General features: G+C 52.1%; 2 protein-coding genes across 2 annotated transcripts; both read left to right on the top strand.

Annotated features, from left to right (window-relative positions):
* The first annotated feature begins 252 nt into the window (after positions 1-252).
* On the top strand, positions 253-1,176 carry LOC148052437 (olfactory receptor 14A16-like). Its single transcript, XM_087730120.1, has one exon. The coding sequence runs from the start codon at positions 253-255 to the stop codon at positions 1,174-1,176; it is 924 nt and encodes a 307-aa protein (XP_087586246.1).
* A 12,255-nt stretch (positions 1,177-13,431) lies between these two features.
* On the top strand, positions 13,432-14,367 carry LOC148052436 (olfactory receptor 14C36-like). Its single transcript, XM_087730139.1, has one exon. The coding sequence runs from the start codon at positions 13,432-13,434 to the stop codon at positions 14,365-14,367; it is 936 nt and encodes a 311-aa protein (XP_087586265.1).
* The last annotated feature ends 1,917 nt before the right edge of the window (positions 14,368-16,284 follow it).

Raw genomic sequence — 16,284 nt, 5'->3', positions numbered from 1 at the left:
CAGCTCCAGGCAGCAGATATGGGCAGGGAGTGAGAGGGGAGCTGCTCCCAGAAATGCTGGGGGAAGGAGGATTCAGGCAGCTCCCTGCCTTCCCCTGCCATGCCAGACATGTTCTCCGGACCAAGCCCCTGGTCTCCTCGCCCACACAGCAGAGCACTAGGAACAGTGTCATACATTTTGTTCAGAGTAGTCTAATCTCAACCTTTGACTGTCTTTTCCTTCATGGACAGTGCTGATGCCCAGCAGGACCAGATGTGCAACGGCAGCTCCATCACCCAGTTCCTCCTCCTGGCATTCACAGACACACGGGAGCTGCAGCTCCTGACTTGCTGGCTCATCCTGGGCATCTACCTGGCTGCCCTCCTGGGCAACGGCCTCATCATCACCGCCATAGCCTGCGACCACCGCCTCCACACCCCCATGTACTTCTTCCTCCTCAACCTCTCCATTCTCGACCTGGGCTCCATCTCCACCACTCTCCCCAAAGCCATGGCCAATGCCCTGTGGGACACCAGGGCCATCTCTTTCTCAGGATGTGCTGCCCAGCTCTTTCTGATAACCTTTTTTATCATAGCAGAATTGTATCTTCTCACTGTCATGGCCTATGACCGCTATATTGCCATCTGCAAACCCCTGCACTACGGGACCCTGCTGGGCAGCAGAGCTTGTGTCCACATGGCAGCAGCTGCCTGGGGCAGTGGCTTTCTCAATGCTCTCCTGCACACTGCCAATACATTTTCACTACCCCTCTGCCAAGGCAATGTCCTGGACCAGTTCTTCTGTGAACTTCCCCAGATCCTCAAGCTCTCCTGCTCAGATGCCTACCTCAGGGAAGTGGGGCTAATTGTGGTTAGTGCCTGTTTAGCCTTTGGGTGTTTTGTTTTCATTGTGGTGTCCTACGTGCAGATCTTCAGGGCCGTGCTGAGGATCCCCTCAAAACAGGGTCAGCACAAAGCCTTTTCAGTATGCCTCCCTCACCTGGCTGTGGTCTCCCTCTATGTCAGCACTGGCATATTTGCCTACCTGAAGCACCCCTCCATCTCTTCCCCAGTTTTAAATCTGGTGGTATCACTTCTGTACTCGGTGGTGCCTCCAGCAGTGAACCCCCTCATCTACAGCTTGAGGAACCAGGAGCTCAAGGGTTCCCTGAAGAAACTTATGACTGGATGTTTCTAAGCAGCAATGAACTGCCCATCTTTTTTTGCAAATCTCATTGCACTCATAGTGTAACTCATTTTAGCCTGAGACTTTCTTTGGTAGTTTGTTTTTAGCTTTTCTTAGTTGTAATAATACTGTCCATAAAAAAGTGCCTTTCTTCATCACGCTTCTGTTTCGGTATCCACTTGTTTTTTTGTGATCCATGGACTGTGTACATGAGGAGCCATGCTCTCTGTGTGTTTAAACAAAATAAAGGACCGTGCAGTGACTTTTTTGTCCACGATCCTTCCCCTGAAACCTTTGTAAAGCTGCAGGTGGAGTACCTTGGTGCAGAGGTGGAGAGGAAAAAGATTGCAGAACATGTATGGGAGGGGAAAGTAGGCAGTGTTGCGTACCTGGACTTTAACAAGGCCTTAGACATGGTCTGCCGTGGTCTCTTTATAGCCAGACTGGTCGTACCTAGACTGAAGAAGTAGGTGATGATGTGAGTGGGAGTTACGCAGGACGATTAGGCCCCGATGTCATCAGTGGTACGGAGTCCTCCTGGCAGCCCGTCATTTTTGGCATTCCTCTGTGACCAGCACTTGGGCCAACACTGCTGAATTATCTTTATTATCTCCCTGTGTGGTGGGATGGAGCGCACCTTCAGCTCCTTTGTAGATGAGGGCAAGCGGAAGGAGAGCCTTTGAAATGCTTCATCTAGGTCACCCTGTGTCCAGCAGAAGAGCTGGATAAGACAATGCTCAGGTCTCTTCCAACATCAGTTATTCTATGGTGCAAGGAATCGTTCCGTTGAAGAGCTCATTGAAGACAGAATAGGCAGAGGAAGGAGAAAAGACAGAGGGGCAGAATTAGAGAGACAAGATAACCCAATATAAATATAGTTCTTCTGAGCAATGTTTGAACCATCGATAAGAACATTTATTTTGATAAAGGGCTGCAGAAGACTATTCATGTAGTGAAAGAGAGCATCATCAGTTTGCTAGTACATACCCTTGGTGCTGTTTAAAAAAAAAAAAAATTGAAAAAAATAATGAAAATTAATTTAAAAACCTAGCAATGCTGGAAATGGAGACTTTTTCAGCTCTTCCAAAGAGTTCTTTTCTGCAGAGGTTTCAAATTTGTCCTAAGATCTACATTCAGGCCTTGCTTCAGTTATCCACACAGAGGTGGTCACTGCCTCCAGGATGCCCTGGGGTAGCTGAAGCAGCCGTGTGGGAAATGCATCCCAGGAGATATGGGAGCCCTTCTGGAGCATGAGCTGGGATGCAGGCAGAGTACCTCAGGGGTGGGGGAGGGCATCACCTGCCACCAGCACTGCTGGGGTGGCTGAGCAGGGACCTCTCCAGCACAGCAGCACACTGTGTCCCCTTGGCTGCTGGCTCTGAGGGCACTTCTGACTGGCCAGCAGTGGGCAGACAGACACTTGGAGGTCTTGAAAGCCCTTACGTTACTGTCCCCAACAAGATGAAAGATTTGGGGAGGTCAGGGGTAGCTGGGACTGGAAGATGGTAGATTTGGGGGAGGGAAGAGGGGCTTGACCAAAAGAAATGAAAGATTTTGAAGAGGTAAGATCCATTCAGGTAATGTTGATGCCTCTGCAAAACGGTCTGTAAAAACATTCATGTTAGGCCTTTACCCTATTTCTAACCAGCAACCTTAAGTCCTAAGCCTGCCCCTAAATGCTACCCCTCACCCTGCAAGGAATCCACTGCTCTAATCCCTCACCTCAAAGTTTACCTCTAAACCAAAGCCCAAACACAGAACCCCTTACCCCTACTCTTACCCTATTGATCCCATAATCCCTTGCCCATACCTCCAGCATTAAAATGCTGGCCTTAAACCTAGCCCTCACCCCAGGCCCAAACAAAACCCTCATCCACAAAGGTAGCCCCTACCCTAAACACCAACCAGACACGCTCAGCAGAACACCAAACCTACCCCATAAACCTCTGCCTAATCCCTAACCATGCAAGGTGAGCTGTAGTCCCTAAACCCTAACCTCAACACCTAAGCTCCAAAGCCGTTATTTCCCGTGCTCTAATCCCCTCACCTTCAACCCTTTCCTAACCCTAACTTAAGCAGTTTGGCCCCTTGGGGCAGGGGGAGGATCGTGAGGTCCCAGAACAGTCGCATGGCACTGGACGAGGAATGTGAGGTGACCTGTATCTGATCAGCTCATAGGCCACAAGGATGGGTGGGAATGCTATGGCGAGGTCAGCTGTGCCTCAGGATCTCCTGGGCCAGCAGGAGGCACAAGGCCTTGAAGGTGGCTGTGAGGTCACTTCTGTCTCTGGAGTTGATAGGGCAGCAGCAGGAACATGGCTGGGAATGGGACTGTGAGGTCACCTCTTTCTGAAGCAGCTGATAGGTCAGCCCTGGACTCATGGCTGGGATACGTGCTTTTAGGCTCACATCTGCCAGTGTCTCTGACAGACCAGCAGAAGGCACGGGGTTGGCAAGTTGATTGTGGGAATCCCTAAGTGCCTGGTAGGCCCATGCAGGAAGAGGGCTTGGATAGGGGTTGTCCTGTCCTTTCCACCTGAGTACCCGATGGGACAGCAGTGCGCACGTGATTTGGTTGTGTCTACTGCACAAGCTGAAAGGCCAGCAGCAGGCACGTGGCTTGGACGATCACGGAGAGGTTACTTCTGTCCAGTCAGCTGGTGCAGCAAGTCTTGCAGATCCCGTCTGTAGAAGGGTTATCCCATTTTGCTTCTGTCATCACTTTCAGTGTTTTCTTAGAAGAAAAAAATTCAAGTCATCCTTTCAGTAGAAAGCCCCAAAAGAGGGGGTTCACATGTGAATTCCTTGTTGCAGTTTCAGATAAAAGGAAGGACAAGCAGGTGGCCTAAGCACCGGCACCAGGTGGGAGCTTCCTGCAGACTTCTCATTACAATCAAGTTTATGCTGCAACCCAGCAATATGCTCAGCACAACATGGCTTGAAGGTCAAGCTGTGCATGGAGCACAGCACAGCGCAGGCCTGGGTCTACTCAGATTTACTAGTACATAGATGACTAACTCTTTGATGTACAATGGTCTTCTGGTCAGGATCCCTGAACTGCCTGAGGAAGGTCAGGAAGAGGATGAGGTGTCCTCTAGACAGCTGGAGGAAGGGACACAAATTTAGGTAGTCACTGGGGATTTTGAAGACCATGGACCTCTGCTAGAAGGCCTTGTTTAGAGGGAAGGTGGATGGTGATCCCTGACCCAACATGGGGGAATGCTCTCCTGGACTTGTTTTTCACATGAAGACAAGGCAGGACTGGTGGAAGAAGTTGAGGGTAGCTTTGGCTGCAGTGCGAGTGAGGTGGTAGGGTAGAAAACCCTGAGGGAAGTCAGCAAGACAAATTGTAGCAGTGCTGAGCAGAGAGGAAGGATCACCTGCACCAACTCTTTCGCAGTGGTCTTCCTAACGCAGCCCAGGTTGCCACTGTCTGCCTTTGCTGCAAAGGTGCAAAGCCAGGAGAAGAGGAGAGGAGAGGAGGGGAGAGGAGAGGACATGCACTGTTGTGCATGATGGGAGGATGAGGGCCACTGGGCATCAGCTGAAACAAGGGAGGAAAATCCTTCTCCCCATCAAAACAACTCGAGCACTGAGGCAGATTTCCCAGAGAGCTTGTGTCATCTCCATCCTTGGAGCTTTTCAAGCCTCAAATGAATAAGCTCCTGAGCAACCTGCTCTGAGCCCATCGCTGACCCTGCTGAGAGCAGGAGGTTGGCCTAGAGATCTCTTGAGGTCCCTTCCAGCATGAATGATTCTGTGCTTCCATCCACAACAGATCTTTCCTTTAAGATGGGAGGGAAAGCACTCGGGTTCCCAGTGACCATTGAAGTCAGCCAAAAAGAGACTTGGTCAGATGATCTGTGGCTTTCTTGTCCCACTCCAGGCATTGTTGCCCAGATGCGGGGCTGCTTGGCAGCTACCCCTCCAAGACCCTCATTATTTCCTTCGCTTCAACTTTTCTTTCCTTTTCCCCTCTTTCCCCACTCACAATTTCTTCCCCTTCACCATCCCAGTACCCTCCCATGTAAACAGCACATCTCTCTCTACCTTTTCCTCCCTGGCCCTGCTTTGGCTTCCTTTGCACCCTCGTTTGGTGATTCTGAGCTTGTCATCATGGGAATTCCTGCCTTGGTCAGCAATTCCATTAAACCAGTACCTCCTTCTATTAGCTGCAGTGTCCTGCAGTTCCTCATGCTGTTATCTTGTCAGAGGCACCACTAAGCTGGTGGGCCATCTGTACGTACACAGCAACAGCTGTGCCAACAGAGCTTCACTCCAGAGGCACCTTGAGAAACTCTGGGATCTGGCAACAGAAACCTCAGGAAGTTTTACAAGGAGAAGTCGCACGTGCTTTTTTGGGGGTAGAATAAGCCCAAACATGAGGGCAGGCTGGGACCTGAACAGCTCCGGAGTGACCCTGAGAAGAAGGGCGTGGGCACTAAGAGGAACGCCATAGGAGCCAGTGGTACCTGCTCACCATGAAGAAAGCCAGCTGCATAGAGGGCTGCCTTGGTTGGAGCATGGGCACCCAGAGAAGGGAGTTATCATCGCCCTTGTCTCAGCACTGGTGTGGCCACATCTGGACTAGTGTGTCTGGGTGTGGGGCTCCCCGGTCTGGAGGAATGGGGAGGAACTGGAGGGGTTCTAGAGGAGATGTGGCAGGATGGGGTTTGGGGCCTGTGTGGAGAGGCTGAGGGACCTGGGCTTCTTTCGCTTGGGGAAGTGGAGGCTCAGGGCACTATAGTAGTAGCGTGCAACTGCTTGAAGGGTGTTTTCAGAAATGATGGAGCTTTTGCTTGGTAGTGGGAAGAGAAGGAATCCTCCACAAAGAGCAGCTTGGAAGGTTCAGAGTGGATGTGAGAAAAAAGAAATCTCACTCCAAGTGTAGCCTTGCGGTGCAAGAGGTGACCCAGAGGGAGTCTGGATCAGCCCATGGCTTTGTGTTTCAAGGAATGGCCTGTGAGAGTAAAGAGCCATCAGTGAAGGTCTAGAAATGCTGGGGTGAGAGGTAGGTGGGAAAGCAAGAAGGATGTCAGCAGCCTGAAGGGAAAGAGGTGCAGGCATGGAACAGTTGATAGGACCACCCGCAGTAGATCTGGCCAAGGGCTCTAGTGAGGCTGAGAGGACCAACAGGACTGGGGTCTTTGTTGTCTTGCCTACAGCAGTTGCCTCTGCCACCAAGGCTGGTGAGATGGAACTTTAATTTGAGGGTCTCAGGATCTGCCTTCCCAGGGCCTGGGGGTCAGGGTTTGGCCTTTCTGCTTCATGAAACAAAGCAAAGGGTTGGCTCAGCGTTACAGGCACCTGCACAGTGCCTTTGCCTACCTGCAATCATGGCCTCCAATTATCTGCTCTAACAAGTCCCTGGGGAGGCTTTGTCAGTAATGGTCCTCAGTGGGGCCCATTAATGCTTCAAGGTACTTTGGGTTTAGCTTCTGACTTGGACTTCTTGAGCAGTTTGTTCAGTCTTCTCTCAGTATCTGAGGTTCATGGAATGAGCCCCAAATGCCCTAACGAGCTCTTTATCTTTCTGTAATTTTCTTCAAGTCTTCAAGACTTGTACCGCTAATTGGAGCTGTTTCATAGTGTAGTTAAGGAGGAAGATTTCAAAGTGCACCTAATAAGAATTATTTTTTCTTTTAAAAAGAATACTTTATTACCTTTTAGTTTAGAGAAGAGGTTGGAGCAGCATTCTCCAGATGATAATGATCCAGAGTGTCTCCTCAGGAGGTACAGACCAGTAGGAGAATGAGTTCCTTGAGGTCTGACATCGTATGGACAGCCTTGCTCCTTCCCTCCCAAAGCTCACCGTTTCTGACATTGGCCCCCTAGGACTTAGATCACCGTTCCTTACATCAGACTTCTTCCCTGAAGTCAGCAGCTGCATGCTACAGGTCCTTTGCATCATGTCCCACCTGCTCTCCTTCAAGGACTGGCTGCCTACAGGCAGAGAAGAATTTTTCCTATTTGCAAGCAAAGAAAAGAAAAGCATGATTGGATTTCATAAACAATAAAGCACACTCTGTAACCACAGGCTAAGTACAAACTGCCTTTAATGAGGTTGCCTTTCGACAAGGGATAATCTTATGAGAAATATTTTCTCTAGATAGATACAAAAAGATAGACAAAAACACAATTAAACAGCTGGCTAAGAAGACAATTGGACTGTTGAAGGAGAAGTAAGCTTTTACTCCCTGAAGCTCCAAGCAGCTGCATAGGTGAGAGGTATCTGAATGAACAAAGATTAAGGGGTGGAGAAAGCTGGAGAAAAATGGCAAGGGCCCTTGCCCAGGCAGTCTGCATCTGCAAAGGTGACTTCAGAAATGGCCATTGTATCAGGACAGGTGCAAATATATTAAAGGTTAGAGAAACTGAACAGACCGTGTAACAGGCAAAATGGTGGTAACGAAGTCACAGGGGAAGATCGATGTTTCTTTTGAATCTCCCTTTTGACTTGGGATGGGCAGAGGTCTCTTGTGAGTGAGGACAAGGCAATGTTGCACCCTTCTTTGAAAGGGGCCCAAGGTGTGACCCTGGGAACCCCAGGCTGTACAAGCTCACTTTGGTGAGGAGTCTGCCATCAATTAGAGTTCTCTTGGGTGACTTCTCTGGGCACCTAAAAGAGAAGAGTGCACCCAAAAGCAGTCAGCATGGACTTACCAACGGTAAATCCTACTTCAGTAAGGCAGTGGTGACGGTAAGAAAAGCTCTCAGGTTTCCTGTGACCATGGAAGAAAGTCACATGTCAGTACAGTCAGAGCAGCTGCAGCTTTCTTGTCCTGCTCCTGGCTGTGTTGCTCAGATGCAGGGCTACTTGACAGGTATCCCCAAACAGCCCTGATCATTTCCTTTGCTTCACCTGCTTTCATTTCCTTTTCATTAATTTCCCACCTCTCAAGTGCTACTCTTGAACCAGCCTTAGCCCCACCCCTGCAAAAAGTCCACCCCTTTTCACCATTTCCCCACTGGCGCTGCCTTTCCTCATTTTTACCCACCTTTGCTGTTTCTGAGGTGGTTATCACAGTGCTTTCTACCTTGATTAGCAACTCCATTACACTAGTACTCTTTTCTTATCAGCAGTGTCCTGCAGCTGCTTAAGTTACGGTCTTGTTAAAGGCACCATGACTCAGGATGGACATCAGCACATGTACTTTCAGTGCTTGACTGCTGGAGGTTCAGTCCAGAGGGACCTTGACACATCTGAGGATTTGGCCAACAGAAACCTGAAGGTTTAGAAGGAAAAGCTGGAGAACAACTCCATGCAGCAGCACGGGCAGTGACCATACCAGCTAAGGAGTGCCCTGAGGAGAAGGGCCTGCAAGTCATGATGGTTGCCATAGGAGCCCGTGGGCTTTGCATTTCAAAAGGAAAGTGGAGAGACTGGAGAGGGTCCAGAGGAGGTCTGCCAAGATGGAGTGAGGAGCGTAAAGCAGGAGGTGTGAGGAGAGTCTGAGGGAACTGGGCCTCTCTAGCCTGCTGAAGTGGAGGCATGGGGCCACCTAATAAGAGCCTAGACCTACCTAGAGAGGTGACAGATCCAAGCCCTCTTCTACAGTGGCTGATGGTGTGAGAGAGGCAACAGCCACAAACTGCCTCTTGGCAGCTTTAGGCTGAGCCTTAGGAAAGGTAAAATGGACTAGGAGGAGCATTGCTGTGACCTCCACCTTTGGAGCTCTTCAGGTTTCAGCTCCGCAGTCACAGCTAGCCTGGAGGCTGGACTAGAGTCCCTCTGAAGTCTCTTTCCCACCAACTCTTCCAGGAGCCTGAGCCTTGACCATGTGCCCTATGAGAAAAGATTAAGGTGGAGGTGAGGGTCTCTACATCATATGCTCACAGGACAATTCAGGGTGGAAGGGAGCTAAGGAGGTTGGTAGTCCCGTACCCAGCTCTAAGCAGGGTGAACTCTGAGGTCAGACCAGGTTCCTCAGTAAATGTCAGCATCCAGAGAGAGAGTTTACACATGAACCAGGCCACTGTCTAGGCCACCATTACAGAAATGGAGATGAGGTGTTTGACCAGCTCCCTGAACACAGCTATGGGTATGCCATGCCTCCTGAGATTCCTGGGAATATCCACCTTCTTGTCCAGAGGAGAGGGATCCTTATGCGAGTTTCCTGGCATATCTCCAGAGCATGGGGTGCTTTAGGCTGGAAACAGAACTGAAAGCCTCTGACATGGGTACTATCAACTTCATTGCTAAAGGAGAGGGAGATGGAGGAATCTCAGCATTTCCAGGTTACTGCCGATGATTTAAGGCCTCAGAGAAAGGAGCTGAAGACAACAGCTGTGAACTAGCGTAGCCTTTAGATCATTTCATATAGGAAGACTCTGCTCCCCCATTTCAGTCATTGGCACCAGAAATCTCACCTGCTTTGCCTTTCTCTCCTCCCAAAACCTGACTAAGCAAAAGGAGGTAAGGCAGCAGAAAGGTCCTTAGGGCTCCATGAATCAGCTGGGGTCTGGCACTTGGAGGGCTACGGTGCCGTTCCATTGCACATCCCATAAAGAATCAAACTGGGAAGTGAGTCTGCAAGTCTGTATCAGTAAGGTCCATGGACAGGCAAGGCTGTGTCCATGGCTGTGTCTGGAGACCCATACACCTACCGTATAGATCAAGCTGGGGCTGAAACTCAGGCCTGAGCTTCAATGGTCTCCTGGGCCCATGGACAGAGATGCAGGTGGAGGCTCCCTGTGAGGCTGGTCAGGGCCATGAAGGCCTATGGCTGCTCTCAGGGCCCTCACATGGGATCCCATCTGCCACTGCTCTCAACAGACCACATTATCACTCCCTGATGTATGGTGTTTGTGCTCTCTCCTTCCCCATTTCCCTGGGGATCCGGGAGACAACCATTTCTTGGTCACTACAGCCAAGGATGACACTGGTCTTCACATCCCTGACGAGCCCTTCCTCTTTTGGGAGTATCAGGTCCAGGTGAGCATTACACTGGGTGGTTCAGTTAGAAGCTGACCAACAAAAAAGCTGCTGCCTAACCTGTAACATGTCCCATAGAGAACCTCCATATATCTGAGCTGCCCTGACATCACACAAGGCATCCCCCACTTCTCATCTCCCCTGTCAGTCTCTCCTCAGGACACTGTATCTCCAGCAACCACAAAAGCCATGGGAGCTGTCCTTCCCTAACTCAACTCTCATTCCACTGATGTCACAGCTCTGTGATGGCACAGGGGGCTCCTGCTCTCTGTGCCCCAGGCTGTGGGCTTTGGTGCCCATTTGGGCTGCAGCACCTCAGATGTGGCACCAGGGCCAAGGGCAGATTTGTCACATGGAAACCTGGTGCCCAGAGATGGGACCCCGTGTGTGGAAAGGCTTTGCTTCCCAGCAGAGGCATGCTGGAGTGGGTGGCAGGTGGTGCCATAATGATGGATGAGGTTCCCACACCAAGAGATCCTCACCAGGCTGCAGGATGATGCCCCCAGATGCTTCCCAGTCTCTCAGTACTGCTCCATTATCGTGGACTACATCTAGCACCTCAAATGTCACCAGGGGCTTGTGAGTCAACTCCTGGTCTCCATCTCCATCAATGACTTTTCGACCATAGAAAGGGAGTGCAGGTGCCTATTTGTAACAGACACCATGACAGAAGCAAGAGGAATCCCACCTCCTGGGGGTTTGTGGCAGGCAGGGGAGGGAGCTGAGGTCCCTTCCAGCCCCAGCACTACAAATCCAGCATGAGATGGCCCCCATTGACTCAGCTGATTGCCTTCCCTCAGCATGGCTAAAGGAGATGCCTCCCTGGCAGTGTCCAGGTGTCCTGCCTCATGATGGGCCAAGGCAGGGGGATTCTCAGACCTAACTGTATCTGGGAGAGGAGAAAGGCCACTGCTGCAAAGAAACCTCTCTGCAGAGGTGAGAGAGGCAACATCGGTGATTCCTTCAGTCTCTTCCCAAGCAGGTTCCTGGAGAGCCCCAGGGAGACCTGGAGGGAGCGCCGAGTGGGGTGGGGGGCAGAGAAAGTGACGTCTTGGGCAGGTGCCCTCCTCCGGGGCTGAGACAGGCTCCTGGGGTGGAGGGAGCTCCTGGCAAGCAGGCAGCAGTGCAGAGAGACAGCTCTGCCAAGGAGCAACTCCTCTGCCAAGCGCAGCAGGGCTCTGGGCAAAGGAGTAGGGCAGAGCGAGATTAAAGGCAGCCTGGAGTGGGAGGAGAGAGGAGAGCTGCAAGGGAAGAAACCTTTCCAGCCCTTGACATGCCAAGTCTCTTGGTGCAGGGCAATGCAGCTGCCGTTGCGGGAAGGGTCTCCGAAAGCGTTCATAGCCTCCAGGGTCTGTCAGGAGGCCTCCCAGCCCAGGGGCTCATGTTAGACAAGGGGGAAGGGGTGAAGGCAGGGTGTGCAGCCAGAGCTGCCCAGGGCATTTCAGAGGGGGCTTTTGCAGAGGAAGAGCAAGGCAGGGGATACCTTACAGCTAAAGAGCTTTCCTGAGGCCGTGCTTCCAGTTTCCTGCTGTTTCAGGACAAAGGGAAAAGGCGCTGCTGTGTTTGGCGAGGGAGCCTGAGAGTCCTGAGCTGCCACGCTGAGAGATCAGTAGGTCCGGTAGGAGCCAAGGCAACTGCTTCCATCCCCTCCTCTACCTCCAGAGAGCACCAGCATCACCTTTGCTGGCCTCAGCAGGGTTTCTCTGACCTGCTCCTTACTGCCTGCAAGCGGGGAGTACCTCTAGAGAGTGCCTGAAACTGGGAGGTTTCTTCAGGTCAGAGCTGAGCAGACAGGAGTGGGTGATGGGGTCTGTGATCCCTGACAGGGAAAAACTGGAGGGCAGAGAAACACCTCCAGGCAGCAGAGACATGGGCAGAGAGCTGTAGGAACCTCCAACCCCAAATGGCATGGGAGGGAGAATATGGGAAGCTCCCTGTCATGCCCTCCAATGCAGACACCTTCCTCTGCACAAGACCCCTGTTCTCGTCTCCCACCCAGCACAGCCTCTGCCCTCAAGGCTGTGTGGTCCAGGGCAGGAGTTGCCTCCTCTGCAGCCAGAGCTCTGGCACAGCAGAGGGGCATCTCTCCTGACACGTGGCCGCTTCCCTCTGCAGGGCAAAGGGGCTGAGAGCGACTGCCCTGGGCTTTTGCTAACTGGGAGGTGCTGTGCTCTGCTGGGTAAAGAGAAGGCTTTCCTGAGTGCCCGGCCGCCTCTCCTCTCCTTGCTTCCCTTAGGAGGAGAGTCACAGAGTTCTTCTTTGTTCCTCCCCCTGCTTGTGCTGCTCTTCTTCCTGCTCGTGGGGTCCCTGGCAGTAACGGTGGTGGTGTGGGGCAAGGGGTGGGGGTGTGGAGTGCCTGCTCTGGCCCTGACCTGGAGGGCGCTGCCCTGGAGGTGTTTCCATGGGACCAAGGTGCCCAAGCCCTCTCTTCATTTTCCAGGCTCCAGACACTGCACTCAGTGCTTGGGCAATGAGGCACTGCTTCCCTTAGCAGACAGCACCTTAAGACACCTGATTATGCTGGACAGGGAGTCCTGCGGGGCTGTGAGTATCCCTCCAGAAGGGCACAGCTCTCCTGCAGGACCTAGGAGATGTCTGAGAGCACCCAATCTGCCCATGCCAATCAGCATCCTTGCCCTGTGCTCTTCATCATACTCCGCAGAGCTGTGCTGGAAAGGAGAGGTGTTTTGAACTCTGCACCTGGAACAGGACCCCTCTGCTCCCAGGACACTCCAGTGTCTTTTCCAGAGCAACCTCTGGGTACAGTCGTCCTGCAGCTGAGAGTGGTGCAAGCCCAGAGCAGCTGGGCACCAGGCTGATGGACAGAGCAGCCCTCCTGGATGGGAGCACTGACGCAGGTTTGCACTGAGAGCAACAGGGCAATGGGGGAATTCCAGCCTTTCCAAGACCATTTCCCAAGTGGGATGGGGGTGTCTGAACACTGAGACACATTTGCTGCGCCTCATCTCCCACCTTCCTCTGGGGAAGAAAGCGTCCTTCTGGGCTTTTTGCCCTCCGCTCTAGTGCAGCACAGGGAACTCCTCCCCAGGAAGCCTCCCTCCAAACACCCGGGGCTGTTGCTGCCTCCATGGGTCCTTGCTGGAAAGCAGGGCTGACCCTTCCGGAGCCCCTGGGGAGAGGGCATGCCTCTGCACAGCACACTCAGCCAGCACAAACCAGAGCTGAAGCCTCAGAGCTCTGTAACAGTCCCCCAGGAAAGAAAAACACCCTTAGGTATTGCACAATGAATGAATGAAATTTTGCTGAAAGAAGCTTCTCTGCATTTTTTTTCTTTTCTCTCCTTTGACAGTTTCCATGCCCAGAAGCAGCAGATGTCCAATGGCAGCTCCATGAACGAGTTCCTCCTCCTGGCATTCGCAGACACGTGGGAGCTGCAGCTCTTGCACTTCTGGCTCTTCCTGGCCATCTACCTGGCTGCCCTCCTGGGCAACGGCCTCATCATCACCGCCATAGCCTGCGACCACCGCCTCCACACCCCCATGTACTTCTTCCTCCTCAACCTCTCCATTCTCGACCTGGGCTCCATCTCCACCACTCTCCCCAAAGCCATGGCCAATGCCCTGTGGGACACCAGGGCCATCTCCTACTTGGGATGTGCTGCACAGCTCTTTTTCTTTCTCTTCTTCATTGGAGGAGAATTTTGTATTCTCACTGTCATGGCCTATGACCGCTACGTGGCCATCTGCAAACCCCTGCACTACGGGACCCTGCTGGGCAGCAGAGCTTGTGTCCACATGGCAGCAGCTGCCTGGGGCACTGGGTTTCTCAGTTCTCTCCTGCACACGGCCAATACATTTTCGCTACCCCTCTGCCAAGGCAATGTCCTGGACCAATTCTTCTGTGAACTCCCCCAGATCCTCAAGCTCTCCTGCTCAGATGCCTACCTCAGAGAAGCTGGGCTTCTTGTGGTTAGTGCCTGTTTATCCTTTGGGTGTTTTGTTTTCCTTGTGTTGTCCTATGTGCAGATCTTCAGGGCCGTGCTGAGGATCCCCTCTGAGCAGGGACGGCACAAAGCCTTTTCCATGTGCCTCCCTCACCTGGCCGTGGTCTCCCTGTATGTCAGCACTGCCTTGTTTGCCTATGTGAAGCCCCCCTCCATTTCCTTCCCAGTTATCAAACTGGTGGTATCATTTCTGTACGCAGTGTTTCCTCCAGCAGTGAACCCCCTCATCTACAGCCTGAGGAACCAGGAGCTCAATGATGCCCTATCTAAACTTACCCAATGGGCGCTGTCTCACAGACAATAACCTGCCTCCCTTTCCCTGCACATTTCTCAGATTTTATCTTAGTCCATCAGTCTGCTTTTTTCTCTTGTGATAATCCTGATTATAGAGAATTTTGTGGGTTTATACTGCTTGTCTTGAGGCTTGATCTTATTATGTCTGGCCCTTGTACCCACTGTATCAAATGTAGCCTGTCAGATAGCAGCTCTTCAATAAAACAGAACCTCCCATGTCCAGGGCCTCAAGGCTTGGCTCTTCCTCCAAAGGTGCTGCAAAGAATATGTCCTAGGAATTGGTCTTTTAAGGTGTCTGTTCTCCTTCCATTCTCAATGTTTTGGGAGTTAAGGTCATGTTACCATTGCGTTCCACTGAGCCAAATGCTCTGGATTTAAAAGCTCTCTCGGGTGTCCAATAGCAGGGGAGATGGTCCATGAGCTCCCATTCTCTCCTCAGGTTTCTTCATGTATGACAGGACTGATGGCATATACCAGACTCCCTGGAAATGAATTTGGAGGGGTGAGGAGAGGAGAGGATGGGGACTTACCATGTGCCCTGGGGCTGGAATGAATGGAGGCTCAGAAGGTGAAACACCCTCAGATGTGATCTCCCTCAAAAGCAAAATACTAAATTGAGGTATGCAAAACAAGGACAGTGCGATGGGAGTCAGTAGGAACCCAACAGGCAGAGGGGAGGTACCTGAGGAGTCCCAGGTCTCTCATGCTGTCCTGGGCAGTGGGGCTGATGGAGGTAGAGATTGGGGTAAATTCAGTCAGGTTTGGGCATCACCTACAATGTGAATTCAGGAGAGCCAGAGAGTGCCTAGCTTCTGTTTCCTCGTGCCTTTGGGGCCAGCATCAGCCCCTGGGGTGATGGGAAGCCTGAACTGAACCTCTCTGAACAGAGCCTCTCTGCCCCCCAGGAGCTGCTGTGCCCTTCAGAGGGGCTGGGGCTGTGGGGTGAGGGCCCAGAGCTCTGCAGCACCCTGTGGTGGGCACTGCCATGAGGCCAGCCCAGACTGGGCTGCTCTGCTGGGCTGGGGAGAAGGCAGGGGATGTGGGGACAGTTGGAGAGGGTCTGGGCTGAGCTGGGAAAATGCCTGGGAAAGGAAAGCACGAGTGTAGAGCTAAGCCGTGTGAGTGTGCCGGGTGGGGGCACCAAGCAGGGTGCTCACAGTGCAGAGTCAGGCGTCATCATGAAGGAAGCAAGGCACCAAAGGTGCATAAGCAAGAAGCCCAGTCCTTGCCATGTCCCCTGGACACCTCCAGAAAGCTGCCCTGGGAAAACTGTCCCACATCAGTCCCACACACAGGCTATTTCCATCTTTGGCCGTACACCCAACCCTGAGAAGGGATCTTTGCTGAATGGTCACTTGTCTCCTCCTCTGGGGCTCCGTGATAGATCCAACTCCATCACCAGTATTAATAAAAATTGAACCTGTTTCTTACTGACACTTATCACACACCAAGTCCCACAGCTCTTGCCACAGCTGGTCTCTCAGCCAAGCCAGTTCTCACACGCCTCCAGCTAGATCAGGTGCCCATGGCCTTGTCTCAACAAATGTTGAAAAATCCACTGATTGACATCCCACCAACTGGCCTGCATCCTTGCTCCAGGGTTTCACTCTGAGGGATTTTGCAAAATCCAGCTCTCTCAGCCTCTCCTTCTCCATAATGTGCTCCAGGCCCCAACCAGTCTGTCCTAGGTGCAGGACCTGGCCTTTGTCCTTCTTCTGTTTCATGAAGGTCCCCACAGGACATTCCTCCCACCTCTCAGGTTTCCCCTGAAAGGCATCCCTAAGGCACAGGAATGGTCCTCCCATGGTAGTAACATTGAAAAATGTGGTGAGGGTTCCCTCCTCTGGGTCATGGATACGGGTGTTAAACTGCACAGGGCTCAGGGGAGTCACCTGTGCCACCTCACCAAACCCCACTATGTCCCCTG

The sequence above is a fragment of the Nipponia nippon genome, unplaced genomic scaffold (assembly GCF_047370975.1).
Source record: "Nipponia nippon isolate SJK-2023a ecotype South Korea unplaced genomic scaffold, ASM4737097v1 scaffold_48, whole genome shotgun sequence".
Lineage (NCBI taxonomy): Eukaryota > Metazoa > Chordata > Aves > Pelecaniformes > Threskiornithidae > Nipponia > Nipponia nippon.
This window is presented reverse-complemented; position numbering and strand designations above follow the sequence as displayed.